Genomic DNA, 27,653 nt, shown 5'->3' with positions numbered 1-27,653 from the left:
TCATCTGTGATAAACCCAATTTCAGCTACTTCCAGCTCAACTTATATATATTATATCGCATCATGATATCCTTACCAAACGATGCTGGTTCTATACAGCAGAATTACGACCTGATGCAGGAATTCACCAAAGCCCTCGAAGACAATCCAGCAGCCGACCTGCTAGAGCTCATCCCAGGCTCTTACATGAGAAGTCACCAGAATGCGTACCTGAGAAGCCTCAAATCGGACGCGGCCTCAACCATCGAACTTTAAATGAACTCCGAATAGAACTTCGCGATGACCCCGAAGTTGACCTGCTGTCTGCTTTCCCGACAAATTACTATACTCGCTCTTTGAGGTTGGCAAGTAAAACGAAGGAAAAAGCCGAGCTTGAGATAGAGAAACCGCTGCCTCCCCCGGACTTTCGTAAGTGGCTTGATATCGGAGACTCGGTTGAGATTGTGTTTCCGTTGTCTGATGCCGTGAATGCCATGATGGGCCAGTATGGTGATATTTCAGCAGAATCACTGCGAACGATACTCTGGAGCGCTCCGAAACTATGGGAAAATCCCTTAAGGGGCGTTGTCGTCAAGTGCAGTGATAGTCTGGTTGCTAAAGTGGTCACCTCAAGTGGTGACTATACGGAATACACAGCCTTGCGGTACCTTGCTGGGAAGGCACCTAATATTCCTATCCCCCGATCCATGGGTTGATCAGATTCGGGCCGTTTATCGTTATATTCATGTCTTATATCCCGGATATGACGTTAAAAGAGGCGTGGCCGAATCTGTCACTTGAGGGGAAGTTAGCTGTGCAAAAAGAGCTGGATGCTATCTTCTCCAGACTGAGAAGTATCCGGAAAGAAGCATTTGATGGAGTACAAAGACACAATATACCCGTCACCACAGCCGAGCAACTCGACAACGCCAAACGCTCTACTCTCCACCATGGAAGCACTACATATCTCAGCTTCCTCCGCTCGTTCCCTACCGAGTCTGTTCAGGACTTGGTCTTCACCCATGGCGATATCAGACAGGATAACATCATTGTCAGGATGAGGATTCTACGGATCGTACTCGATGCACATTACGCATTGGCTGGTTGACACGTATCGTTCGGATATGACAGATATCACGCCGTTTATCAAGGGATCGTGGCTTTTATCAGCAGACTTTACGGACGATAAAGTATTGCCAGAAGTACAAAGGCTTGAATGGGCTGCTTGAAGTTCTATCTAAGAGGAATGTGGTGGTTGATAGCATGTATAAAGACCCCGGACCGGGTTTAGAGTTTATCCCGAATAGACCGCTTCCAAGGTCTCTGGGTGACCTCAGTCAACAAAATCCCCTTACTCTCAATGCTTTTTAGACTCCATATTGATAAAATAATAATTCCATGAAAATTAATCACGGTGATCGCCTTTTTAGTTGAACCGATAATCTCAACACCTATAATGTACTCAGTCACCTGTCCAACTCTATCTACTGCAAGGAGCTCTTTATCAAGATATATGTCATCTCATGCTCCTGGGTATATTCTCCAAGGCGCCCTTTGGAGCTACCGCATTCTGAAACCTGTCAAGGGAGATGACACGCACATCTCCAATGTCTATAAAGCTGAGGTTGTTTTACATGAGAACGCCCCTAAAGCTTCTCATGCTCCTCAAGCTCCAAAATGGTTCGTTATTTTACAGTAATTATATACAGACTAAGACTAACTCTGCCACCCAGGGCTCTTATCAAAGCAGCTTCGCCTAGTGATGCAACTACAATACAGAATATGGACCGTGAATGTCAGACTTATCGCCTTCCTGGTGTTGTCTCAGCGGAGTGCTTCCGGAAACTGTATGATGTGATTGATGACAGCACCATTGCTTTGGAATGGCTGGACACCACTCTTGCAGAGGTGAAATACCAGCCTAACAGGTGCACCTACTCCCTTATCAAAACAGTCTTAAAAGCAGCATTAACCAGTTGTGTTGTTCTGGAGGGCCACCAATGTGTCAATACAGGTAAAGTACCTGGTCTTGAAGAGTTGGCATCCACTGATTACCCCAGACTATAAACCCGCTAATATCCTACTGTCCGGCATTTATACTGGCCATGTTACCGCTAAAGTTGGGGACTTGGGACTCGGTGAGCACTTATTAACAGACGAGACACGGATTTACTAACACGCTTATAGTAGTTCCCGTCGGTAATCTTTTCAACGCCCAGCCATATGCCATGCGCGCCCCTGAAGTCTTCCTAGGCCAAGCATGTACTGAGCCATCGCAGGTCTGGGCAGTTGCCGCGATGTTGCTTTGCTGGATCAAGCCTGATGTCTTAGGGGTGTGGGACTGCCCTCATTATTTGGTTAACGAGGCTTGGTGCATGGCAAAAATTAAGCGGCTTTTTCCCGAATGGAATATTCCGACTCCTGATACGGTTGAGGGCCACTGCCTTAAAGCCGCAGTAGGTTCTGCCGAACGTTTTACTTAAATGGTGCCAGACCTGCAAGCTATCTTACCTTTCTACGAGGAGACACAAAAGGTGGAGATTGTGCAGCAGTTAAGGACTCTTCTTCATTTCATGTTGGTAGTTGATCCGGACAAAAGGCCCTCTGCCTCGTCTGTGCTGGCATCGAGGGAATTTCAAGCATTTGAAGAGCTCGTGGGCGTATAACTTAATCGGAAGAATGTCACACATAGCAGATTTATTAACAAGTCACCAAGCGCATTGATTATCAAGCTGGACTAACACAGTTCCAGATCCCACATACTATATATGTCGTCATTCCAATCAGTATATGAATTAGCTTGAATCCACGATTCCCAGTCAATGATGTAGCTATAGCAGCAAGATATTGTAAGCTTGATGAACGAAGAGTCATCCAGAACTATAGGCACTTACCATATCCCTTTCTCTTCATTCCATATGAGATTCTGGGCACGATGATCCAGGTTCAGGAAATTAAGATTAAGACACTCACTGGAGAAAGGCATAAGATACTACTATCAAGTAGGCATTGCAGAGAACTCACATGTATGATGTTTTGAAAGCTGTTTGAAGTTTTTGCTTGTGGTCGTCGTTTAGGCTGTCAACCCACCATGGTGAGAGTGTTTTCCCCTCAAGTCTCTCCATTACAGTGTAATCTAGAAACCCGCCAGGGACCAAGTCATTGCACGACTGGGTTTCATGCTTCCAACCTCGAAGTTTCGGGGTGCAGAAACATTCAGCCTTGGACAGGATGTCAAGAGCTTTGATTTCTCGCGAGCTTTGACCACGTTGATCCGGTTCAGCTTGTGAAGCCCTCCGTTCGGGGGAGTGGTATCTTGACCCTTCATAAGGGATCCTAAATATTAGTTAGATAGACAGTATGCTTGTCAGGAAAGGTGAACTGTACTGCATCCGGACTTTCATGATAGCCTCAGTTGAATTCTTCATGTCTTCGCAGACGAAGATACAACATGACTGAGAGTAAAACTTACTCTTTTCGAAATCATCTTGCGTCCAGCGTGTTTCATGCTCCCCAAGCTTTTGAACAATCTTCCACGAGGTGGAATTTTCGCATTCGATAATTTGTCCAATCCAGTTCTGTTCAAACCAACAGATTGAATCACTGTAATCACTGTACACGTCCATGATAACATGCCTTATAAACTATGAGAGTAACTTCTACTGTGCAAGTGGCTTTAGGTCTTTATATAAACAGCCTGTAGGTTGGGTGTTAACAATGGATCAACATTTCCGAACTCCCTGCATAACCACAATAGCCTTATTGGCCAGTTGGCCACAGACCGCATCACGCCCAGCCCCTGGAGCCTAAACTGAGGCCTGGGGCCTAAGCTATGTGCATTTATGGGCATCCCCGCACTTAAGTAGTTCTGATTTCATCCCTTTCCTCTGGCTGTTCCTTTAACTGTCGAATAATTTCTGCCTAATATTTGTTTCAACAGTCAACATGGGCGACGCCGCACCAACACTACCCAACAATAGCGCGGCACAATGGAACAGAGATCTGATGCTCGAATTCCAGGCTGCATTACAGAGAAATCCAGCGGCAGACCTGATGTCAATGTTCCCTGACTCATATATTCAAGATCATCGAAACGCTCAATACCGTCAAGTATCTTACGCAGCGAGCATTAATTTGAGGGTATTAGATGATCTCTACGACACTCTGAAGGACGAACCCGAAGTAAATCTGCTATCTGCATTCCCAAAAAACTATACTCGCAGGCTCACAATGGCGACTGGACCAAAGGTTGTGCCAAAACAAGAGCCTGAGACAACAGGTCCTCCCGAGTTCCGAACACGTCTTGATTATGCAGAGACTGCTGCAGTTGTTTATCCATTGTCCGATGTGGTCAAGGCTTTGCTTGCTTCAAAAGGATGGCTGAATAACACGTCAGAAAGCGCAGACAAATCGCTTATCTCATCCTTGAAGAAACTCCTTTGGGATTCAACAAAGCTCTGGGAGAGCACCGTCAGAGGCGTGGTGGTCCAGTGCAACGAGGACATTGTTGCCAAAGTCATCACAGGAAACGGGGATTATACCGAGTACACAAGCATGCAATATCTCAAGAGGGAAGTGCCCGATATTCCTGCTCCCAGGCCCCGTGGACTGATAGCATTCGGTCCTTTTCGCGTCATATTTATGACATACATTCCAGGCACAACTTTAGCCCAGGCATGGCCTAGCCTGCTACATGAAGACAAGCTCTCGATACAACGGCAGCTGAATGATACTTTCTATCGCCTGAGAACTCTTCAACAGGATGACGGTAAAGTACTTGGTGGAGTTCATGGAGAAGGGGTCAAGGCACCTCATGTCGACGAATGCGCTCTATTTAAAGGCATCACAACAACTAAGGAGTACACCGACCTGCAATTTTCTGCTCGTCACCATGGCAGCACCACTTATATTAGCCTCCTCTGCGCGTTCCTTGAACATGACAAGTCGACTTTGATGAATAAGTCAGTGTTCACCCACGGTGATGTCAGACCTGATAATATCATGGTGAAACAGGATCCCAGTTCCAGCGGACAATATGTTGTTACTGGGATCATTGACTGGGAGGACAGTGGTTTCTATCCATTTTACTATGAATGCACCACATTAACATATACTATGAATCTGGTAAATGAAGATGACTGGTATCTTTATCTGCCCGAGAGCATCTCACCGTTGGAGTTCCCTGTGCGTTGGCTGGTTGATCGACTTTGGCTGATTCATCTCAGGACTACATAGGTCTTGATACCATAATATAGAAAGTGTGATGCAATGAATAGTTCTGACGTTTTCCATATTAATATCATGCGTCATCTTGGCGAGCGAGTAGTGGCCTTATGCCTTGACTTGGCTGAATAGTGAACTTAGAGACACTTCAGCCGTATTAGGAGCGTTTTCTCTTCGAATGAGTAGTAGCAGGAGATCCAAGCAACGCTGATCATCCTAGGAAGGGCAACAGGGTGAACCACCTGGGTATGTTGTAGGGATAGACAAAGGCAGGACTGAGAACGACTTTGGGTGCTCTACACTTGAATGCTGTCTAAGATAGAGGGCCTATGTCACGGTATACGCAGCAGAGCTCAGAGGACTAGTCCTAACACTGCAGATAGTATTCAATAAACTGACAGCATTCTGCCTAGGCAGAAATGCGAATAAGAGTAAGGACGTGGTGGAGTAGGGGACAAGGTCCTTCATGATTGCAAGTTTGGTGGTCGTCGTTATTTTATCACGTGATCCCAATTTAACAGTTACTCCAAAGCTGCACGGCCACTCCAGCTGTTATCTCAAGAGTCTTACTAACATCACTTTCATAACTATGCTTAACTCCTGCATCATCCCCTTCAGGCATGATCATCACCCACCATGAGTCTGTAACCCCGCCTCCTCGTACACTAGTGGGGGCTGCGCCTCCTAGGCAGCAGCCTATATAAACGACAACAGTTTATCGATGCCAGATTGTCAGGTATTCTAAGTCTGTCTTATCATTGGACAGATAACCGCAACTACCAATTAAACATTGAAATCATAGTACTATAGAACACACCAGCATAAAAGTTCAAGTCAACTTCGCCTGAGTATCCTCAGCCACTCTATCCACATTTCTTATCCCTCTCGTAGCCGATTCCATCGCCTCCTTGGTCATAAAGTACGGCCTCGAGTATCCCCATGGCTCAGCGTGCGCTGCCACTGCAGCCCGGCCGTATGGAGCATCACGCCCTGGATTTACCAATCAGTTCAGGTAACAATAAAAAGACGGGGATGAATACAGTTCTTGTAGTATTCAGCACCACACTCCGCTAGCGCCTGATTCCAATGCATAAACTCCTCTTTGAGCAGAGTGTGTAGTTTCGCGTAGATGCTCATGTCTTTGTCCACTTTTGCTGTTGGGTCAAGGATCCAAACGCCCCCATCCAAGTCCCAGCCGAAAATCACCTCGTGCGAGATTTTGGGTGCTTTCTTCAGTAATGAGAGGAGTTTAACCTCGGTGTTATTCCAGAATTTGAAGTTGTCGTTGTCATCGCCGTTGGCGGTGCTAAAGGCTTCACTGAAGTTGTTGGATAGGTTCGTTCGCCAGGATTGGTAGCCGGGGGGTTCCACTGTGTCGTGGGGGGGATCGTTGTAGTGGTCTGTCATGTTATCTTGTCAAATATAAGTATGGCTGGTCCTTGAGATGGTAAAAAATAAAAGTAAAAATAAAAGTTGATGGAGGAGGATGGAACGAGGATGGTTTATACCCGCGATTGACATTGCATGTGACCATGGCTACTAAAACGGGGCAACCATCCAACCAATAAGACTATACTATAGTTTGCCTATCAGGATCTCTAGAGAGCCAACGGAATACAGGTAAAGCCAACAAAGAGTGGCAATAAAGACGGCCCCCGCAAATCTATACCTTTTAAGTATGGTCATCGCAATATGTAAACTTTACATTCCCTGAAACGAAATCAAGCCATACAATTAAGTTACAAAATCAAAAATCAATGTCAAAGATAGCAGAAACAACACGAAAAAAAAGAACATCCACAACCACCCCAAAGACCTAAATCTTCATGGCAAAGTCCAGATTACATGCCATCAAACTTGACGGACATAAGACGGCCCTGATTGCTCTGGTCCACACCGGGCGTACCAGTGTACTTGTAGTCAACCGGGATGCAGTTTCCCTTGGGCACGGGCTTTCCATTCTTGTCGTGCAGGCCTTCTTTTTCGAAAATTCGATCGATCCGGTACGTTTCATCGCAGCCGGGCTTAGAGAGATAAGGTCAGTCACCGTGTTTACCAGGGGACAATAAAGCGCAACATACCTTGGAGTAGGCAGTCATCTTACGTCGCCAGACGAGGCCGGTTCCTCGACCCAGCCAGATGCTGTCGGTGCGGGCGTCGATGCTGATACATTTTCCCTTTTTGATATCAATGGCGTGCTCGATGCGGCCTTTCTCGCCGTCTTTGTAGTCGCCGGAACTATTACTGTGTTAGTTACTCTAGAGAGGACTGATGGATGGAGGTTGTATAATCACTTACCATTCCAGACCTTGATACTGATCCAACTTGGAACGAGCCAATGCATCAATGCCCTGGAAAAGAAGGGCGAAGGAGAAGAGGAAAGTGAAGAAAGAGGAGAGCTGCATTTTGAACTGCCCTGAACAAGATCAAAGGATTGATTGATTGATATTGGAGAAGTTTTTTGCTGCTTTAGTATTCTGATGAAGTGATTGATGATACTGAGTCTTTGTCGAGAGAAACACAAGGCCCTTTATAACATCTCTACTTCCCCATTTCCTCTGATGGCTATCCTCGATTCTGCCTTGTTGCTATTCCTGTCCATACTCTTAGGAGAAAGAAGAGATGATAGTCGAGGCGTTCTTGGATAGCAATCTAGATTCCTTCAATTCATCCTTTGGCCCTGTATAGACCAACAGTATGCAGCAAAATAATTTGATATTCATGTCAGATTGCATCAAAAGGACGATCCATCCTAATGCCATCCCGCGCGGCCTGATGGTTCCTATGTGATTATCTCGGTTTGTCGCCTGACAATTAACTGCGATCGTCTGTACAGCCGCCGCAGATCGGTCTATAGAATTGCTGTCAGTATTCCTATCTGCCAATGATTAATCTTCATGACCCTATTGTTAATTTTGGGGGCGAGGTTATTTGTATAGCTGCTGCAGGGGTTTTTATCCACCAATGGATAATTTTCATAACTCTATTATCCGGGTTGTTGTATATCCGCTGCAGATCAATCTATAGAGTTGCTGCGGTCATCCTCATTTACCAATGAATAACTCCATGACCCTGTTGTAAAAGTTGGGGGCGAGTTTTATCTGTATAACTGGGCGGGGATCTTATTCACCAATGGATAATTTTCATAACTCTGTTATCAGTGGTAGGGCGGGTTGTCGTATAGCCACTGCAGATCAAACTATAAATTTACTGTAAGGATCGTCATCTACCAATGCGTCATTTCCCCAGACAGACCCTGTTTTCACATGGGGGCCGGAACGTCTCTATAGCCCCTGCATCAACATGCAGGGGTTCTCTTTTAGCCACGAGTAACCCTCCAGACCCTGAGAAGGAATCGGAAACACCCCGGTGACGAAATGCTTGGATATCCTTGTTCAAACGCCCGTGGTCGGTTGGTTGACAGATCATGTCGACAACAGGCGTTGGATGTGGTGTGATATGAGGGCGGAATTACTCCATACAGCTGCTGCAGGGATTCACATCGACCAATGGATATTTTCCATCGTCCTGTTGTTATGTTGGAGCGGGATTGTCTGTATAGTCCCAGCTCGGATTCACATTTCGAAATGAATCCTTCGCACCACCCTGAAGCTTTGCATAGCCCTCATTGCCATTTCTTTAGATAGCAACACAAAGCAAGCATCCCTTTTCGAGGGATAATCATCACGATCTCGAACATACACAGCCATCGTAGCATGATATCAACGCTGATCGAAGGAATGACCAGTCTCTCCGTGCAAGTCGAGCGGACATCTATCCCCAAACTCTGAACATATAAGAGCCATGGGATTGGACTCGATCGAACGGCATTCTTAAGTCGATAACTCTCTCTTTTCTCCCTACATCTATTAGTATTTCTTCCAATAATCTCATCAGACTCTGAAAATGTGGTTGTTACTCCCCCTTCTCGCATCTTCTTCGCTCTTCGCCAGTAGCGCCCAAGCCGTGACTGCGCAAGCTTTCTTCTTCACTGATTGCAACTCATTCCGCGACAATGGTAAATGCACGAACCTAGCAGAAAATACCTGCTGCTCTTTCAGGCCTAGTCCGGGTCTACCCTCAGGCGCTAGGGATCGGAGTTATGACGGAAGTACCCAGTCTGTGAAGTGGACGAGCCTTCGCCGGTGCCTGGCTCTCAACTGGCATTATCCCCACACCAGTGATCCTTCTGGGCCTGGCCACGAGGGATACAATTGTGGTGGACGTGTCCGGATGTCAGAGGCTACGGGAGAACACCCGCCAAGCTCGGTGTGTTCGTCACACGGGGGCAGAGGAGGAAGGCATGATGGTGCTCAGTGGTTCGTGGCATTTCCCTTGCTTTTTATTCTTTGGTGGTCTTGTTTGGTTAACTTATAGGCGTTTCGAACAGGCATGATGCTCTCCAGGCAGCCTTGTCAAGCGGAGCAAGCATCAATCCAAACGCGGGAGGTGTTCACTGCGGTAGAACCCATGAATATAGTGGAAGCGACATCAGCCAAGAAGTCCAAGACCTCGCCACTAGCCTGCACCTGAGTTCGTCGTCCAGATCATCCTTCAGTCAGAAGTTATTCGGTTCCATGAGCAGCAAAAAGCGTGATAGACAGTCGCAGCGTGAAGACAAAGTGGCCATCCAAAATGCCATCGGCGCTGCGCTCGGACGAAAGTGTGCCGGAACCATGTTTGCAACACACTATGGTTGGACTCCAGGAACCGGTGTCTGGGTGTTGGATGGATCGGAAGAGAGCCATGCCCGTATGGACAATGTGTCTCAGTCCGCTGACACTCCGATGACATGGAACATGCAATTGAAACTTGCCGGTGCCAAGTACTATGACCACTGTATGTCCAGGCAGACTCCATCAATTAATTGAAAACACTCAGCTAACAATCGCAGGGGCGGAGCATCCGGCGACAGCAGACAGCATGCTGGATCAGGGATACATCTTCACTCACGAAGAAATTGCTTTGGCCAAAGCAAAGAGGTCTAACAATGAAGATCCACCAACCGAGGATAGCTTCGCTTGGCCTGAAAATGAGTCTGAAGATACCACTTCCGAGCACGTCGAGCGGTCAGTGAGCGAAGAAGCAGTCACGGATAGTTTCGCCGGTCTCCCAGAACAGGATTATGACGAGGAAGACGACGAGAGTTTGACTCAACGAGACATTGACGCATCTATCGAGGATAGCTTCGCTGGTCTCCCAGAACAGGACTATGATGACAACGACGACGAGGGCTTGAGTCAACGAGACGTCGACACATCCGTGGTGGATAGCTTCGCCGGTCTCCCAGAACAAGATGACGATGAGGACGACGGGAGTTTGGCTCAACGAGACATCGACGCATCTGTGGAGGATAGCTTTGCTGGTCTTCCGGAACAGGATTATGATGACGACGACGAGGAGGGCTTGGCTCAACGAGACATCGACGCATCTGTGGAGGATAGCTTCGCTGGTCTCCCAGAGCAAGATGACGAAGAGGAGAGTGAATAAAGGGACAGTGGAATTTGCTTTCTTGTGCTTAACTGGATTTAGAGATGGAATTCTGTAGGCTGGCTTTGTTTCTGTTTATGTGATGTTCTTTGCTTATTGCCAACTTCTTGTTTGATCTTTCTATTTTAAGTTTTGATAAGTTTCCTCTCTGTTTGCATTATCTGAGAACATTATCTTACCATCATCTTCAATAATGAAAGTTTCTAATAGTTATCCTAAAGAGAAAGCTATAGTTAGTAAAGGGTGATGAAAAATGACTAACTAACTACCTTGAGGGTTTCCACATCATCACACACTTCCTGATCAAAAGAAATCAACACAGTCAATAGATAAAAGCTAGAGAGGGCATCGTAAACTCTGGAACTGTATTAGCAAGCCAAGTATCTTAAAATGCTGAGTGGCAAACCATGAGGCCAGATCGATACTTCAAAAATAATCGATTCCAAATCTTATTCTTCGATCTCCAAGTCCCCTGGGACACCGGAAAGCGTCATCCCGAGCGTCGTCATGCCTAATTCCATAGCAGCACAGTAACTTGGCGAAGTCGATTCATAAATAAAGATGTGTACCAGCCTAGCTCGGTTTAGATGATATTGAGTCCATGTAGTCTTTGTTAGAAGTCATAAATAAATATGTCGAGGCTCTGTTGTTGAACTTTGAGCGTCGAACCGAGCTCGCATGGTTTCAGTCAGTCATCCGAGTAATAGCCCCTTTCTGCCATAAAATCAACCGTAGGATCATTATGGAGTTCTGAGGTGGTATATCCTTGTTTAATGGGTTGCCTAATTTCAATGGCCCATCATAGGTAATTTTTTTGAAAGTCATTCACGCTTTGAGGTGATTCGAGGAATAACCCCCCAGGATCAGGCGGGCAATCGTGGAGTAATATCGCTCCATGTTTGGCGCATGTCATGCGATGTCAGATATTCAGATATTCATTCAAAACTATGTTCTCTTTTTTGAACCAGTGGCAACTTATGTTACATATTGAGGGTTTGGTCTACCATGCACTTGTAGTGAAACAGTTGCTTCTCGACAACTAGTGCGGATGATAGGATATATTCGATAACTCCAGCGGCTATATACCACGTTAATTTAGATTTTTATTGTATGTTTTTGTCTTTGTAATGCTTCGCATGGTAACTTTTTTTCCTGATGAAAATTATTATCATTCTGTATTATGCGGTGTTGGTAGAGTGAGCGAGCAGAAAAGCGACACAGCCAAGAACTGTATGGTGGTTTGATTGGGTCGGCCATAACCTGTGTGGATAGTATATCTAGTCTCCCCGAACATAACTAGATATTTTTATGAAGGCTGAATCGGGAGACAAAACTGCCGTCCGAGATACGACTGATTTGTCCACGTGTGGTGGGGGCGTAGAACTAGTGCTTATGCCTTGTGATGTAGTTTATATAGGGCAAGATACCCCTCAGTGTGCATCAAATACTCGGCGTAGAATCATTGAATTGCCCTATACAATGTCTGGCACCGACTACATCATCATCGGCGGCGGTCTTGCCGGCTGCGCACTCGCCGGTCGATTGTACGAGAAGGACAGCTCTCTTCAGATCCTCATCATCGAAGCGGGTTCGAATGTGGTCGATCATCCGCTCACGAGCTCCCCTCTCGCTTGCTTCGGGGCCCATTATTCTCCACTAGATTGGGCGTATACCACCGTCCCTCAGACTAATCTCGATGGACGCCAATGCTATAACAGCGCCGGGAAAGCGCTGGGGGGCAGCTCCGCGACAAACTACGGGACATGGACACGTGGTAATGCGGTCGACTATGACCTCTGGGCTAAGATAGTGGGCGACGAGAGCTGGAGTTATGAAGGGCTTCTGCCATACTTTAAGAAAACTGAGACGCACTTCAACCCAAATGTCGATCGAAGTGTTCATGGCGTTAATGGTCCGATTCATAATGCCTCTGTCTCGTCTAGCAGTTCTGAGCGCAATTATCCGTTGAAAGAACCGGTGAAGAATGCCTGGGCCAGATTGGGAGTAAATCATATCAAGGACGGAAATGCAGGATCGCCGATGGGCTTAACTGAATTGGTGGAGAATTGGCGGGGAGGGCAACGTCAACTGTCCAGCGAGGCTTATGGCATCTCTTCCAAGCCTGGAATTTCGGTTCTTACAGAGACGATGGTGGGGCGTGTTCTTGTCGAAGAGCGTGATGGCAAAATAGTAGCCACCGGAGTGGAGGTGGCAGACGGCCAGAAATTCTTCGCCTCGAAAGAAGTCATTGTTTCAGCTGGGGCGTATCGTACGCCTCAGATCTTGATGCTCTCCGGTATTGGACCGGCTGAAGAGCTCGCCAAACATGATATCCCGCTGGTCTTGGATTCTCCTCAGGTCGGCCGCAACTTGCACGATCACTTTTCCTTCAATCAGTGGTGGAAGCTTCGGCACCCAGAAGCTGGTTTATCGATCGGTACTCCGTTATGGAATAGCCCAGCATATGGACTTGGACTTCCCTGTGATTGGAATGTCACGATCCAAACACCACACAATGAGCTGGTTCAAGCACTGAAGGCGGACGGCCAGACAACGGATCTCGAGAGCCATCCGTATCTGGCTCCGGACTTCTGCCACTCAGAAACCATCGTGGTGTATGCTCCCGCCGGGGCAATGATTGCCGGCGTTGACATCCCCATGGATGGCACACACATTGCCACCGCGGTGCTGGGGATGGTTCCGACTTCTCGGGGCCACATCACGCTGGCGTCTAACGATCCAATGACCCCACCCCTTATTGACCCGAACTACTACGCCACCGAAGTCGATCGTGCTGTGCTTCGAGCTGGTATCCGACAAGTCACGAGACTTCTTACCGACACGCCTGAGGGGAAGGAAATTGTTGAATGTGAAGTTCCACGTCCTGGGTGTGAACCTTTCCGGGCCGATTCCACAGACGAGGAGATCGATTCTGTAGTGAAACGTGGAGGCAACACTTTCTATCATCCAGCAGGGTCAGCAGCGATGGGCAAGGTCGTGGATACAAACCTACGGGTGAAGGGCGTCGAGAGACTGAGGGTAGTGGATGCCAGTGTTTTGCCTTTGTCTGTGACTGGTCACTATCAGGCAGTCGTGTATGCCATTGCTGAGAAGGCGGCGGACCTTATATCAGCTAGGTAGTCATGTTCATTAGTTCTTTTTCATTCGTCGAATATGTCGAATTGATTTGTTTTTCTCACGACTTCCTGGAGATCTTAGGTGGTCAGGTGATATCCCAAATAGGCCAGTTCTGATGCCTGTTCGCAGCCTCAGGCTTCAAGGCTGGAAACCATCAAACATCGCGTTTTTGAGTGATTTCTGGCGTGTAGATACAAAAAGAAAGAATAAATACATGGCTGTCAGACCGCATGTCTGTGGCTTGTTGATTGACTTTTAGCTCTGCCAGAAGGAAGTCAGCAGAGCCCTCGTGGCATTCACTGCCCTATACCGATATCCTTTCTTCTTTCTGTTCCCCTGTCTCTCGGCGCTATATTCAACCATACCCTCCTCTCTTTAAAAACACAACCGCTTGATTTGGCTCGCGAAGACACCGCAATGTCTCCTTTTCATCGACTCGAATAGCCAAGACGCTACGGGCTTCAGTCTGGGCGTAATTACAGAAACTCTTGACCATCCCAGCGATTTTTCTCGGCGCTCCAACGGGATTTGTCACGGCATTCATGGATTCTGGAGTCACTGTCGAGGATACATCCAAACCCTCCAAACACAGCGTTAATGCTGTGTAACCTGCCAAAGGAGGTATGTGCCTGGTCCTTGTCAATTAAGGGGCAACAATCTAACTTGTGTATGGCATTTTCAGCCACCGTTAAACTATCCGAGAATAGATATCACCCCGCCATCTTTTCCCCTCCAAATACTAACCGCGATCGAGGTTTTCTGGGGAATTGTTGAAAAAATATATCGGAAGAATGATGTTGGCGATCGGCGGTCATGTCAGGAACCGCGACATGAACAGTATGATCTACGGCTGCATTTGCATACAGAGACATGTGGTATGGGTTCCAAGCTGCACATATTGTTATACTTGCCCACGAGGCTGTTTTTCTTTTCGGTGGGTTTGACAGCCATGTCACCCACAAGGACAAGGTGTCGAGCACCACCCCACCAGAGAATGGCACACTCAACAGGTCGGATCTCGAAAATACTTCGGTCAAGATCTTTTCGCGGTCAACCGCGATGTTACTATTCTGGTACTTTAGGCAAGCTGTCTTGGCAAATATGCTTAGAGTAGCTGAGCCACCGTTGGAACATGAGTCATGACGTTCTGACAAGAACATACTAGACTGGCGGCCCCAGCGGGCGGAAAAGATGGTATGCGAGTTGAACACACGGTTGCATGGGCTCTCGGGGTACACAATATCAGGGAACACAAGGAAGAGTCGAGGGTATGGGTCGTAGTCTGAAGATACTATTGCTTGAGAATCATCCCGGCGTGGCTGATGCTGATTGTGGGAATATGGTTGATATATATATTGTCCGCTGCTAAATTATATACATCTGGCAGCCTACACAGCCTTGAAATTCGATATTATTTTTAGGAAATAGATCAGCGAGATATTGCTTCGTAACGAATGCAACCTTGATACTCTAATTAACCCAATATACACTACACTACTACTTTCGTCAGACTCGATGAACTTGTGATACCTGTTGCAGTAATTCTGAGCATATCATGCCTGTCATCTTATGCAGAATATATGCAGGGCAACTGCGGCCAACGTAGAAAGTAGAGAATGAGATATGTAGCGAGATCACGTCGATCGGTCTCAAATTGAAAGCAGAGGATCGGAAGCAAAACGGTGGACGATTCAGTTGACATTCCGGGGTTTCAACCTTCAGCATCCTAGTGCGACAGTCTCAACCTGTCAGATCTACTATCCAGGCATCTGGATTGATGAGAGGTTGAAACTGCTGATCTATCTTGGCTATCTGGCTAATGTACCTCCGCATTTGGGATTTTGTGATGATCTAGGATGGTGTCGCCAAGAACATCGTCAATCTCCAAGCAGTCGACGACTGATAGCCAGAATATCACGAATCCAACGCAATAAACGAGCGACTGCTAACGGTGCTTGTCTGAATCAAGCTTCTGGAGGGAATTGTTGGCTGTTTGGGAGAAGTTGCTGGTCCACAGTTCGTGCCATACAATCTGAGACAAATTTCCATGAATAGTAGGACCATTGCATATCGGAGTCAGATCCTGGGAGATCCTGTCAGCTGACGGGCGATGTTTCAGTTATTCTGGATATCATCTGGAATAGTAACGATAGTCGATATTCCATCTCATATATCGACTATCCAAGGTACTGGGGAATATCCAATATCAAATATCAGGACTGATGTGCAGATATATTCCGCACAAGCAGTCAAACAGGGGCATCCCTGCCTGTTAAATGGTATTCCGTGATGTCATTTAGTTTCAGATTTCCCCCTGACCCTGTGGATCACACCGTCCAATAATATTCGACCCTTCCAGCCACTAATGCGGGGACAGACTCAATAGTCGGGCGCTAGAGGCCGCTAGTCAGGAACAGGCGGATGTCTGACTCGCCAGTGACCGTTTCAAACCTGCGCCGCTGCAGGGATCCGCAACCCCTGGCTGAACCTTGTTCTTATCGGCGCCACTGATAGGGTGGAAATTGTGATTTCTGAAGAAATAAAGAAATGCGGTGGGCGTTTGCTGCAATCTGATTCGACTCCTTTTTTTTTTTTTTTTTTTTTTCCCTCCCTGTCCTTGTTCTTTGTTTCCAACTTGATGTGTGCTGACAGGGACTGCATAACACTTAGAAGCGACCGCTATTATGGAAGTCAAGCCAACAGTTGGGGTCCATTGGGCAGGCACCAGAGACACCACTGCAACACAAGACGGCCAAAGCAACACTGCCTCCTTGGCCAGGGAAATTGAAAGAGCCGCGTGGATTCCGAGTGGCTCTGGTTCCGTGGCACGAGACGCCGGCGAACCCTTCGCGGCTCCTCTTGGACCCTGTCATTTCCTTTGATATCCAGGGGAACAACCACCATTTTGGCTTCAATAGAAGGCTCGCTGTGTAGCTAGGTTAAATTATAATAATTTCGCAAAGCGATCCGAGTCGCACTAGCATCGGATTCAGGAGAAGGAAAAAAGATCGCATTTCTGGGATATCAAATTTCGCCAAACGCCCTGTTAGGCCTCGCTCTAGTCCCGATTGGGCCCTCGTGGCTCCTCCCCGACTTTCCCTCCGCCGCCCATCAGAATCATTAATTATCCTCCTTTTCTCCTCCCCCCCCCCAAAGACGGTCTCAACGTCTTTGCCACTCTTTCCATCCTTTTCGCTGCTTCTTGCAGTTCGTCAGTCGTTCGTTTTATATTGAGTGCTTCGTTTCTTTCTTCGCCCCTCTTTTTCGGAGGGTCCCTTTCTCGCGCATCCTTTGGTACAAACAAGGTAGGACGAAAAAATTGCCCCTCCCCCAAGTCTCACTCGCCCTCCGTCCCTGGATTCCACGATGGTGTAGCCACATCCCATTATTCCCATTATTTCAATGCCCTCCTGTCCACCATGCATTCCAGTCGCGAGAGAAAGGTATTGATCGACGTCTAGGACAATCGCCACTTCGATCTTGTTTCAATCAACTGCCAACTCCAAAGAAGGGTATGTCGATGTTGTCTCATTTGTCTGTTGTCGCGCCCACCCCCAACACTGTCAACCCCATCCCTACTTCCCTTCAACACTGCTCCTTCAACTGCCTCGTGTGAAAACCAAGTGGCAAGTTAAAGCCATCTGCAATGCAAGGGGCCTCCCTCACCTAATCGGAGAGAAAAACCCAGCAAGCCACAACATACGTTCTTCCAGATCGGAGTGATCGTTATCTGACTAGCCTCTCGCCTCCTTTTTGTTTTCTTGCGCCTGTTCCAGACCCGACGTCGACTGTTTTTGTTTTCTGCTTCATATCATGCGTGGTGGTCGCTGAACTAACCTCTCACTCAGCATTGACGATTTCAACTATTGACACTCCTTTGGTCTTTTTTTACTTCTCACGCTCCTTTTGCTGCACCTTTTTTGTTGATTTACGATCCTGGTGACGTTTGTCGTTCATTTATAAAACACGCAAACAAACAGCCCACTTGTCGCTTCTTTTGACTACAAAGACACGAAACTTTCGGATCGCTTCTTTTGATATCGGATTGCAACCATGACTCGAACTCTGCGACCCGATATTGGCCTGGTGGCAGGTCTCGCCGCGTTTGCTGGTGTCGCTGATGCCTTCTGGCGTCTGCCCTGCCGTGGACGCAGTGGTGTTGCCAGACTTGACCCCCTGATGGACCCCGGTGAAGTGTCGTACCACGCCCACGCGGTCCATGGATCAGGCAGTGAGCTCAACTCCTTTCCAAGTGTTCTTGGTGCAAGACTAAATCTCATTTGATAGACTTTGGCATGTCTTCTACCGCATCCATTTTGAAGGACTCCGACTGCACCTCGTGTGCTGTGACCCAGGACAAGTCCGCCTACTGGGCCCCCGCTCTGTACTTCATGCACTCCAACGGTACTGCTGAGATCGTTGAGGAGGTGGGCGGTATGCTTGCGTGAGTAAACCAAGCCAATTCTCTCCGTTGCGCATGTGCTAATAAGATTCTGGAACTCAGTTACTACCTCTTGTACGGAGACAACGTCCAGGCTTTCCCCGAAGGTTTCCGTATGATTGCCGGTGACCCCTTCCAGCGTAACTTCACCTGGCCGATCCCCGATCCCCCCAAGTCCGAATGGACCGGTGCCCAGGCTTCGCAAGCCGCCTTGAAGCAGAAGGCTCTCGGATTCAACTGCTTGAACTACAACAAGGCCGCCGAAGCCTCCCTTGGCCGTCACTTCTTGCCCAGCAAGGATTACCTCGACCAGCACTGCACCGACGGTGTTCGATTCGAAATCATGTTCCCCTCGTGCTGGAACGGCAAGGACGTAGACTCCGACGACCACGCATCTCACGTGGCCTACCCCTCCCAGGTCATGGACGGAACCTGCCCCGAAGGTTTCGAGAAGCGTGTCGTTTCCTTGTTCTTCGAGACTATTTGGAACACCTATGCCTTCAAGGACCAGAAGGGCGAGTTCGTCCTCTCCCACGGTGATCCCACCGGATTCGGTTACCACGCAGACTTCATGCACGGTTGGGACCAGGACACTTTGGAACAGGCCGTGAAGCAGTGCACCAACCCCAGTGGTGAGATCCAGGATTGCCCTATCTTCGATATCCAGAGCGACAGCAAGCAGCAGAAGTGTCAATTCGAGGTCCCTGAAGTCCTCAAGAACGAGCCCGTTCTCCTGAACGAAGAAGGTCTCCCCGGTGGTGTTGCAATTGGATACGGACCTGCCTACGCTTTCCCCATCTCCTACACCACTTCTTCGTCTGCTGCCCCCTCGTCCACCAACGCCCCCGGTCTTTCTCTGTCTCTTGGACTCTCCCTCGACCTTGGAGGCCTGTTTGCCGAATCGACTACGTCTACCACCTCTTCGCAGCCTACCAGCTCCGCTCAGCCCACCAGCTCCGCTCAGCCTACCACCTCTGCTGAGGCTACCAGCTCTGCGGAGGCTACTAGCACTCCCACCCCCACCCCGACCACCACTCCTACCCCGACTACTACTCCCACTCCTACTTGGACCCCTACTCCTACTACCTCCTACATCGAAGGTCCCGTCAATGAGGAGATTGTCTACGTTGAGCAGGAGATCGTTGTCATGGTGGATGACGAGAGCCACCCAGTTGCGACATCTGCTGGTGCAGCCAAGACCATGTCTACCGCGGAGACCACCATCACCCAGACCGTTTCCACCGTCGTTAGCACCCCCACCGAGCAACCTGTAAAACGGGACCAGGCCACTGGTCATGCTCACAAGCGTCATCACCACGGTCACAAGAGAAGAAGCGGCTTCTAAACTCGTCCCGGTGGCTAGTCACCTAGGAGGTCAGCGAGAAACCTGTACCTTCTTCTCAACGTCCTCCGCCTTCATGAACGGTATATAGCCATTTTAACTTTCGACGATCAGCCTCACGCATCACTCGATCAAGTATAAATCCCTCGGGCCTTGGCACGGGCTCCTCTTTTTTCGCCTCGATTTTTCTTCGACATGGATATCACTTTTGATTGATTGATTTTTTTCTCTTCTATTTGTGGATGTCTATCTTTATAAATCTTTTCTGTACATTTTATTCCTTATCCGCTTCTTTGTCCCTGAGGGAATACGTGAAGCTGAAGACCCTATCTTGGTCTTCTCTTGATGGGAACTGAGATGGGATCTGTTAGATAGCCAATCGATATGACCTGGTCCGTCCGGTCTCATATGTTTGAATCTCTACGAAGTTTATGCATTGTTTTTAAGTTCTTGACTTCTTGCTCGGGTCGCTGGTCGACTCGACATTATCGTGTATTTTACATGTTGGAAATGAAGCATTTCAACTGCACCTTTCCTAGAAGTAGTATGTTTAGAACCTCGCAGGAGACAGCATCAAGTTAGTAGTATCTTGGTACAAGTATCCTCGGTAAGACCTATACACGGGTCATGTCCCAGTCTGTTCCTGATGCGGTATACTGACAGCGTTGACAGCAACAGAAACAGACATCTTATTCCTGACTTCTTTTCCACGTCAGGATTATTTATATCACTTTCAATGGATTTACTAGTACCTCAGATCTCTATTTTCATTTATTTATTTATATATATATATATTTCGGGGCTTTTTTACATCCCAAGATATCATTGAGCTGGGGCGATGTTCCTTTCTAACCAAACCTTGGCTGTGCTCTTGACTTCCATTCACTCGTCGATCTCTTCCACCCACTCTTTTTCTTGTTTCACCTGCTTTGGATTTCGACTTACAATTTTTCCCCCTCGATTCTTTGTTCCCATCAACATCTCATTCTCGATACTGCTCTTTGCCATCGCAAATTCACTATTCTATCTCTTTTGCCCCCATCACGCGACACAGCGAGCCCTCATCCGTCTCGTCAGGGAGGGCACCCGGCCCAGAAAACCTCTCGACGACTCCTGTCGTCTTTAATTATTTCGAATCAAAATGCCCAGCAATTCTTTTGAGAAGTCGGGTAAGACTCTCATTGCCAAACATAATTCCAGCAGTTAACCAACATAAAGAAGAATCCAGCGACGAGGAGATTGATGACACAGCCCAAAATGGAATCACCCAGAAAATGAACATTTGGAAAAGTGATGTGAAGGACTGGGGGTCAAAAGACGCATTTCATGAATTTTACCAAAACTGGTAAGCTTCTGAGCTTTGAAATATGGCTTTTTTGTTTTTTTAAAAAAAATCCAACGGTGCTAACATTGGAGAAAAGGAAGCAAGCCATCATAGACACTTTCGACTTAAAGGAGCGTTTCAAAGCGACATACGAGGAGGATAAAACAGCCATCAAGATCATTGTCGCTGCTCCGGATAATACTCCCCGAAAGCCTTCATATCTGGGATTCATTCGGTTTATGAAGATCACAGGTGAAGTTGCTTTGGTCAGCGCCAGTGCTACGTTGGAACTCAACTGTTTTCAGCTGGGGACAACGCCGAGAAACACAGGGAAGAATCTTGCTGGATCGCATGGCGAAGGAATCGAGCTTGCAACAATGGCCATGACTGGTTTCGGCTACGAGGTGCGCATCCAAGCCAGCAACTGTGATTGGTGTTTTGCTTCTTTCGAGTCACAATTACACTGCATCATCAACCCATCCGAAGCCGAAGACCGCCCTCCCGCGAGACCCCGTAGAACCCTAGCAGGATTCGGAAACCGCATAGTGTCTGATGTCGCCATTACTATTGGTGGAGGGCTCCGCAAGGTGGAACGCTTCGAGTTTCTTCGGTGGTTGGGTGTCTCACTTGACATTGTTGGGTTTGGGCAGCCTTTAAGTTTAGTCGAGACCCCAAACGGAGATCTGATCTTAGACCATAATTTCGCTAACAAGGTTTATATGAATGGCACCCTACTTCCAGTGTTCGGCGAAAAAACTGGTCCATTTGATTATGGGTACAATATCACCCGGGGAACGTGGAGTACAGATCGAGGGCAATTTGAGAACGACAAAGAGGCGGCCCGGTCCCTTTGTTCTGTCTGGGAAGCGGCCATCGAGCAGAACCAGGAAGCTCTTCTTCCGAAGTATGTGGGCTTACTTCGGAACAGGCCGGAGGCTCCTGATATCAGATGTGCAGATCGGCTTCTGGAATTGGTCACAGCTAAGAAGATATGGGAACACCTACTATCCGAGGCTGGGGGGAGAGAGTTCTACTACCTGGATAAGCCGAATAAAGTAACGTCGAAAGATATCAAAATCATCCATGACAGTCTCAAGAAGAAACCCGTCCGTATTGCTGATATTCTTTGGAATCTTCTCCGTCGATGGTCCCTGATACGGACACCTGAAGAAGAGTGCATTCAGCAATTCAGAAATTCGCCTGAATGGTTACATCCAGGTTTGGAGTTCTCTGATACCATTCAACAAGCCCTCAAGGCCTCCCTAGCAATGCACAAAGCTACAGAAGGCATAGAAGTCATGTTTGTCGACTGCAGGCACCGTAACATCGACACATATTTTGAGCCCATGTCCAAATTGCTGAAGGTCAACAAGAGATGGCTTGAGTTTGATGCAATTCATCAAAAGCATCCGTGCCGTATCTCTAAAATGGATGCCGAAGAGACCAAGGACAATTCATTTTTCTGTGACCACATTGTCGAATGTCTGTATGAGGTTGCGATGAGACAGATACTTCGGCGTTTGCCAGACACAGTGATCAATGCTGAAGACTTCAATAACAACTATAATGAGTTGAGAGAAAAAATACGACAGATGCCCCGTCAAATTGCCATCGTGCACTGCCTGAGATCTGGGCAGACAAAAGTCTGCTGGGAAGATAGAGAGACCGATACCTTTTCACAGTATTACGGGGATAAAACGCAATATCACGTAGTACTTCACGATGAGGCATGCTGGGAGTCAGTGAAAAACAAGACTCTGCATGAATATAGTTAGTTTCATCCCCGGAATCCATTTATTTAATACTCATGCTAACCATGCAAAGGTGATCCTATGATGGGAGATAATACGCCATGTGGTTGTAAACAGAAATTTGTACCACAACGCAAAAAAGTGGCAATATTTGATGGCCTTTATCCGGCACAGCGTTATGTTCCAATGGTCGCTTATAATGAAAAAGGTACCTTCTATGGATTTCCGCTAAAACTTGTCCGGCCAGTAAGGGCACCGAGTCTCATTCCCGAAAGATCAGTCTCCCCTTTCAGTGGTGAATCCGAAGGTACTATGGATGTTAAGAGTGAACAAGTGGAATCAACACCCGAAGAGGAGAAGCATTGGGAATTCTGGCACAAGGAGGAATTTCCCAGGATTTTCAGTCTGTGCACACCTCGTGGTGAACATGGCGTGAGTTGTCCATCTGATAAGCCACGAGACAGGACTAACAAGTTCCAGACAACCTATACTCGCCCCCTAGCAGCGTTTGCAAGTCAAAGGCTCAACTGGATGTTCAAAGGAGGACAGTATGTCAGCGTGACCATGAAATCCCAATTTGTACCAGTGGATTCCTGCCGCCATATCCTCCGCATACACGGCATCTATTCAGCGAACAAGTCTGGCAGCCAGGAAGGGAAGATTTTAGCTACCCAGTACTCGTTTCTGCGCAGGAGTCCGATTTTCATGCTGGAAAATGCCCTGAAAGGACATCCAGAGATTGATGAAAAAGAGCTCTTGCTCCACTTCAATGATGTCGATTTCATGGGACAGAAGAATGACGCCAGCTTGATTCCTATCGAAAATATTACTGACGTGGATTTTGTTAGGATGGATCTGCTTGGTCCTGCTGAAGCCGTACAGTATACTGTGGATGTCACCGAGGGTAAGTGCATCTACTGCTTAAAAGAGACAGAAGCTGACATTTGAAAGGTCTTCTGAACTCTGGCCTCTTTTGTCGATTCGCGATCAAATGCGGAGGGTCTCCCGACTCGGCGTGCCTGATGCCCGTCACACATGATCTTCTACCATTCTCAAAGCACTGGGATACCCCAGAGTATTCCTCCAGCTCGCGGCTCGAGGTCTTCGATTTTTCTCCTGGTGTTCTGGGTCTGGCAGAGGGCTTTCGTCAATCCGGCTGTGCTGTTCGTGCTGGATTTGGATTTGATCCAGTGTCGGATCTCACATGGAAGGTTGGTGCACTTTATAAAATTCTTTCGAACCACAGAGCTAACATCTTCAAGGTACGATATCCGGCTACGGTAGTCTATGACGGACCTTTGGATAGTATTTTATCCGACTTCAACTCCCTGAGGCTGAATGCACCGCTATCTGGGGCACAGGGCGTGCCAAAGATCGCAATACTCTCAATCCCTGACAAAGGAATCGAGGCAAGAAGCAAGCAAATACGAGAGGATATCAAAATTTTGGAAAACATTAATTCGATTCTTGGTCTATACCCCGAGAAGATGAGTGCATTGGTTTTTACATTTCCTGATTGGATATTCCACGAGGATGCATTTTTCCAATTCCTCAAGGGGATGTACGACCTGCTTCAGGGTCGATATTCGATCCATCTCAAGAAGGTCTCGTTGTCGCAGTATGGCTTGCCTCAGGATCGGACGGTTATAGTTTTTGTTGCGACATCATTCTGTTCTCCCATTCAATGGGAAGATGTGTTTGACAAGAATGTTCCAACCGATCTGAAACTTCCCCGGGAGTGTATTGGGAGTCTACGGTTCCAGAACGCCCGGGGAGTTGAAGATAGTGGAAAGAAGTCTTTTATTTGCAAGTATCCAGACGCGGAAGTCAATATCTACAATCATCAAACTGGAAGACAGGCTACGGATTCGCAAATTCTGGATATGGACTCGGTGATCGACATGCGAAATGGACCATGTTTGATTCAACATTCTGGTAAGTAAGCAGCCACTGATGAAAGCGACGAGGCTGATCATAAATAGATGGTGGTGGCTTGCTCACTGTGCGAGAGCTTGCCCGGATCCAGGGTTTCGACGATGATTTTGTTTTTTATGGCACGATTGAGAGACAATACGAAGAGGTGATGCAGGCATTTCCACCAACCATCGCGAAGAGATTGGCCGATACGATTCTAGATAGCATCAAAGAATTTGGCAGTTTAGGCGAGGCGGACGAGAGCCATAGGGCGCAGAAGCGACGGAGGGGCGAGTGAACAGTGGAGGTGGAACATGCATTAGCGGATCCTTTGGTGGATGGAATTTATGTTGTGAATTGGACCAGGCAATCTATCACATCCTTGGGTTGCATGCTGTAACTATCTTCAGTTAGGCATCGCGATACTCGTATCCGTGATGTGAATCATGGCCAATCAAGAGGGCGGCTGGGAATAGGTGCATGCAGATGCCCGCATGTCTCAGACATTCGGATCCTACAATCTGGAAGACTTTTTGACCGCTCTTATAAATTGGCTATTCCGTTTGCTTCTGATTTTATTGATGTTGTTACTTACTCCATCAGTCCATAATAATAATAATCAACATGTTGTTTCTCCAACTTCTTCTTCCCCTGCTGGTCTCGGCCATCCCGCAACAAACACCATCGCCCACAGTAACTGGCTTCATCTCGATAACATCACCCCCACCATCATCAACAATTACCCCGTCTCCCAGTCTGCACTGCACAAATGGATCAACTGTCACAGTCACCCATGACTGCACAATGGGCTTCCCGGTAACCTACTGCCACAGCCCGGAACCCCCGATTGCCTGCCCAACTGGCTCTTTTCCATCCGTCTGGCACCCGGGACACTGCATTACCGCGTCGACCTGCTATCCACTAGACGCATCATGGATCCAAACGAAATGCTCAAATGGAGGTATTCCATACACCACAAAAACGCTATACGCAGGGACATTAGCAGGCGGCGAATCCACCGTCATCAGCGGTACGTACAGCCCCAAGCAAGCATCAAGCAATAGTACTAATTTCTACAGCCGTCTCCTGCTCCTGCGCCCAAAACCAATGGTATAGCCAGACGATCCTCCCTGATTCGAACAGCGTGGACGTCTTCTGCATGCCGTCGAGCGCGTGTCCGACGGGGATGAGCACGTCTGTCCAGACAAACACGTACTGCGCCACGGCATCGGCGGGTGCATGCTCTGATATCCCGCTGACGACGGGGTTCTGTAAATGCGAGAATGCGAATGCGACGCCGGTGTATCCGGATGGCGATGGGGCTGTGGCGACGGGGTGTGAATTGTAATTCTGTAGATATGATTGATAGATAGTGATGAATGGTAGGGAATGAGTAATTATGATTATGACGATCTTTGTGAATGGAGATGGTGTAGTGATTCACTTTGTAGGGAGTATATATACCTTTATCTCGTCTGGTTTCTTCTTTTCTTCTCTTCTCTATACATCTCGTCTTCTATATTTATATCTATATATACAAAACCTTTTCCACCTCGATGGCTTGACCCTTCTATATATCAACTACATCCATTCCACAACAACGACTTGTCGATGCAATAGCCCCGCCCACCACTCATGTCGTGCATCGTGAAATTGCTTCGCAGTAAGTCTTCCAACCCATCGACTACTTGTACTAATCGACTCAGAATGGTATCAAAAAGAAGAGGTATAATAACTCTGCTTCGGTCATCATCAGCGGGACGAGTCGTTAGTTTATCTTTCTCGTTGATGGCCTATACTGGCTTGGTTTATAGACCAGCCTGGAGTTTTTGTCAGATGTGACTGCCGTTTATAATATCTCTCTTGATATAAGATCTCTCGTGAGTAATTGATCTTTTCGATGCCTAGACCTGGAACTAAATAATGGTATACAGACCGAGGGATTTCTTGCCTGCATCCTTCATTTTGCCATCGAATTCAAGTCTGGGTTTCTGGCGGCAATACATGCGTCTCCTTATTGCGAAGGCAAGATACATTCCAATATTTTGTACAACAATTGCTGATCCTCGTCTTTCTAGCCTCTGTCTAGATACAAAAAGGGTTTATCCTGGACTATGATCGCCGAGTCGAATGCATCCTTCCCATGGTTACGCCGCTACGGTCAGACCAGAGATAATGACCTGTGCAATGTCTGACCTGCAAATCCTGCGTTTCAAGATCGAGGACATTTGCGAAACACAGGCCCTCATCGAATGCAAGACTAGTTCAATCACTGCAAGATTGCTGTCTGCAGTCATTGAGTCGATCTCAGTCATTTCTTACACTACCCACTTTCAGACACGTTGAACCTTGAAGAAATTTCACAACGATACAAATCTGCCCGGGCATATTGCATATTGGATGGATACCGTCTCCTGGTGTCCCAAGACAACCGTGGGTTTCATCAATACCATATCTGTCTTCTCTGGCTAATATTACAACTTCTAACAGGGCCCCAAATCGTACCAAGCCTGAACCTCTGGCTGTCTATCGCAAAGGCTAGCTGAACAAAAGCCACTTCCTGAACCCTGTCCCGCTTCTAGACACGTATTATACTGGACCGATCAAGGCTATCTGTGAAGTTCCTTGTATCAGCATTCTTGTTCAAGTTAAAAACTGAACTGGAGTTGAAGAGGGGCAACAGAAAACAGCTTGTCGATATTGCAACAGCCATGAACCATCTCGACTTTGGGTCGCCGTGACGCGAGGAGAGACAAACCATCTATCATTCATAGTAAGTGTCCCGTCCAACAAGGGAACTCTACTGATATTGCCTCCTGCAGTATATACATACATTGGAAAACGACCTCGAAACGGCGGTGAACTGAAGACGCCGTGGACGAAGGCGCCCCGGTTGCTCGCTTTCATCCAGAAAATCTGTTGCCTTGGTACTTTGTTAATGGCCCAAGGCCTCCAGCACAATGTGTGGAGTCTGTATGTCTACATCCCTCTCTCCTAACACTTGACTAACATCTATCTTTGCAACAGACACGAACCCCCCCCCCCCCCCCCC

At 47.5% G+C, this 27,653-nt stretch overlaps 13 protein-coding genes across 13 annotated transcripts; 10 read left to right on the top strand and 3 right to left on the bottom strand.

Moving 5' to 3' along the window:
* Positions 1 to 1,434: 1,434 nt before the first annotated feature.
* Positions 1,435 to 2,644, top strand: ASPWEDRAFT_30024 (uncharacterized protein; the record flags this gene model as incomplete). The annotated part of the gene is made up of 5 exons (XM_040833356.1): positions 1,435 to 1,658; positions 1,712 to 1,992; positions 2,039 to 2,116; positions 2,166 to 2,438; positions 2,472 to 2,644. The coding sequence occupies 5 exons, from the start codon at positions 1,435 to 1,437 to the stop codon at positions 2,642 to 2,644; spliced, it is 1,029 nt and encodes a 342-aa protein (XP_040686569.1).
* ASPWEDRAFT_42929 (uncharacterized protein) lies at positions 2,521 to 3,676 on the bottom strand. Its single transcript, XM_040835905.1, has 4 exons — positions 3,366 to 3,676; positions 3,003 to 3,314; positions 2,873 to 2,950; positions 2,521 to 2,809 (listed from the first exon to the last, which is right to left on the bottom strand). Exons 1-4 carry the CDS (start codon positions 3,602 to 3,604, stop codon positions 2,716 to 2,718), a joined length of 723 nt encoding a protein of 240 aa, XP_040686568.1. The 5' UTR covers positions 3,605 to 3,676; the 3' UTR covers positions 2,521 to 2,715.
* Positions 3,677 to 3,875: 199 nt separating this feature from the next.
* ASPWEDRAFT_42928 (aminoglycoside phosphotransferase family protein) lies at positions 3,876 to 5,299 on the top strand. The gene has a single exon (XM_040835904.1). The coding sequence runs from the start codon at positions 3,924 to 3,926 to the stop codon at positions 5,211 to 5,213; it is 1,290 nt and encodes a 429-aa protein (XP_040686567.1). The 5' UTR covers positions 3,876 to 3,923; the 3' UTR covers positions 5,214 to 5,299.
* Positions 5,300 to 5,652: 353 nt separating this feature from the next.
* ASPWEDRAFT_42927 (uncharacterized protein) lies at positions 5,653 to 6,677 on the bottom strand. The gene is made up of 2 exons (XM_040835903.1): positions 6,242 to 6,677; positions 5,653 to 6,191 (listed from the first exon to the last, which is right to left on the bottom strand). The coding sequence occupies exons 1-2, from the start codon at positions 6,606 to 6,608 to the stop codon at positions 6,031 to 6,033; spliced, it is 528 nt and encodes a 175-aa protein (XP_040686566.1). The 5' UTR covers positions 6,609 to 6,677; the 3' UTR covers positions 5,653 to 6,030.
* A 324-nt stretch (positions 6,678 to 7,001) lies between these two features.
* ASPWEDRAFT_185349 (uncharacterized protein) lies at positions 7,002 to 7,723 on the bottom strand. The gene is made up of 3 exons (XM_040832079.1): positions 7,500 to 7,723; positions 7,283 to 7,439; positions 7,002 to 7,225 (listed from the first exon to the last, which is right to left on the bottom strand). The coding sequence occupies exons 1-3, from the start codon at positions 7,604 to 7,606 to the stop codon at positions 7,043 to 7,045; spliced, it is 447 nt and encodes a 148-aa protein (XP_040686565.1). The 5' UTR covers positions 7,607 to 7,723; the 3' UTR covers positions 7,002 to 7,042.
* A 309-nt stretch (positions 7,724 to 8,032) lies between these two features.
* Positions 8,033 to 8,349, top strand: ASPWEDRAFT_597338 (uncharacterized protein). The gene has a single exon (XM_040838465.1). The coding sequence runs from the start codon at positions 8,086 to 8,088 to the stop codon at positions 8,257 to 8,259; it is 174 nt and encodes a 57-aa protein (XP_040686564.1). The 5' UTR covers positions 8,033 to 8,085; the 3' UTR covers positions 8,260 to 8,349.
* A 1,090-nt stretch (positions 8,350 to 9,439) lies between these two features.
* On the top strand, positions 9,440 to 10,780 carry ASPWEDRAFT_185348 (uncharacterized protein). The gene is made up of 3 exons (XM_040832078.1): positions 9,440 to 9,520; positions 9,579 to 10,040; positions 10,096 to 10,780. Exons 1-3 carry the CDS (start codon positions 9,505 to 9,507, stop codon positions 10,689 to 10,691), a joined length of 1,074 nt encoding a protein of 357 aa, XP_040686563.1. The 5' UTR covers positions 9,440 to 9,504; the 3' UTR covers positions 10,692 to 10,780.
* Positions 10,781 to 12,138: 1,358 nt separating this feature from the next.
* Positions 12,139 to 14,186, top strand: ASPWEDRAFT_137401 (GMC family oxidoreductase). Its single transcript, XM_040829365.1, has one exon. It carries the CDS (start codon positions 12,171 to 12,173, stop codon positions 13,830 to 13,832), a length of 1,662 nt encoding a protein of 553 aa, XP_040686562.1. The 5' UTR covers positions 12,139 to 12,170; the 3' UTR covers positions 13,833 to 14,186.
* A 122-nt stretch (positions 14,187 to 14,308) lies between these two features.
* On the top strand, positions 14,309 to 15,269 carry ASPWEDRAFT_42924 (uncharacterized protein). Its single transcript, XM_040835899.1, has 2 exons — positions 14,309 to 14,450; positions 14,512 to 15,269. The coding sequence occupies exon 2, from the start codon at positions 14,700 to 14,702 to the stop codon at positions 14,970 to 14,972; it is 273 nt and encodes a 90-aa protein (XP_040686561.1). The 5' UTR covers positions 14,309 to 14,450; positions 14,512 to 14,699; the 3' UTR covers positions 14,973 to 15,269.
* A 2,613-nt stretch (positions 15,270 to 17,882) lies between these two features.
* Positions 17,883 to 19,615, top strand: ASPWEDRAFT_30018 (DUF1996 domain-containing protein; the record flags this gene model as incomplete). Its single annotated transcript, XM_040833354.1, has 3 exons — positions 17,883 to 18,060; positions 18,117 to 18,273; positions 18,334 to 19,615. 3 exons carry the CDS (start codon positions 17,883 to 17,885, stop codon positions 19,613 to 19,615), a joined length of 1,617 nt encoding a protein of 538 aa, XP_040686560.1.
* Positions 19,616 to 20,322: 707 nt separating this feature from the next.
* On the top strand, positions 20,323 to 20,838 carry ASPWEDRAFT_596791 (uncharacterized protein). The gene has a single exon (XM_040838462.1). It carries the CDS (start codon positions 20,451 to 20,453, stop codon positions 20,736 to 20,738), a length of 288 nt encoding a protein of 95 aa, XP_040686559.1. The 5' UTR covers positions 20,323 to 20,450; the 3' UTR covers positions 20,739 to 20,838.
* A 2-nt stretch (positions 20,839 to 20,840) lies between these two features.
* On the top strand, positions 20,841 to 25,196 carry ASPWEDRAFT_42920 (uncharacterized protein). The gene is made up of 7 exons (XM_040835897.1): positions 20,841 to 20,957; positions 21,034 to 22,706; positions 22,761 to 23,119; positions 23,168 to 23,591; positions 23,639 to 23,898; positions 23,950 to 24,622; positions 24,670 to 25,196. The coding sequence occupies exons 1-7, from the start codon at positions 20,887 to 20,889 to the stop codon at positions 24,897 to 24,899; spliced, it is 3,690 nt and encodes a 1,229-aa protein (XP_040686558.1). The 5' UTR covers positions 20,841 to 20,886; the 3' UTR covers positions 24,900 to 25,196.
* A 29-nt stretch (positions 25,197 to 25,225) lies between these two features.
* On the top strand, positions 25,226 to 25,949 carry ASPWEDRAFT_174316 (uncharacterized protein; the record flags this gene model as incomplete). The annotated part of the gene is made up of 2 exons (XM_040831208.1): positions 25,226 to 25,631; positions 25,681 to 25,949. The coding sequence occupies 2 exons, from the start codon at positions 25,226 to 25,228 to the stop codon at positions 25,947 to 25,949; spliced, it is 675 nt and encodes a 224-aa protein (XP_040686557.1).
* Between the last annotated feature and the right edge of the window lie 1,704 nt (positions 25,950 to 27,653).

The sequence above is a fragment of the Aspergillus wentii genome (assembly GCF_001890725.1).
Source record: "Aspergillus wentii DTO 134E9 unplaced genomic scaffold ASPWEscaffold_6, whole genome shotgun sequence".
NCBI lineage: Eukaryota > Fungi > Ascomycota > Eurotiomycetes > Eurotiales > Aspergillaceae > Aspergillus > Aspergillus wentii.
This window is presented reverse-complemented; position numbering and strand designations above follow the sequence as displayed.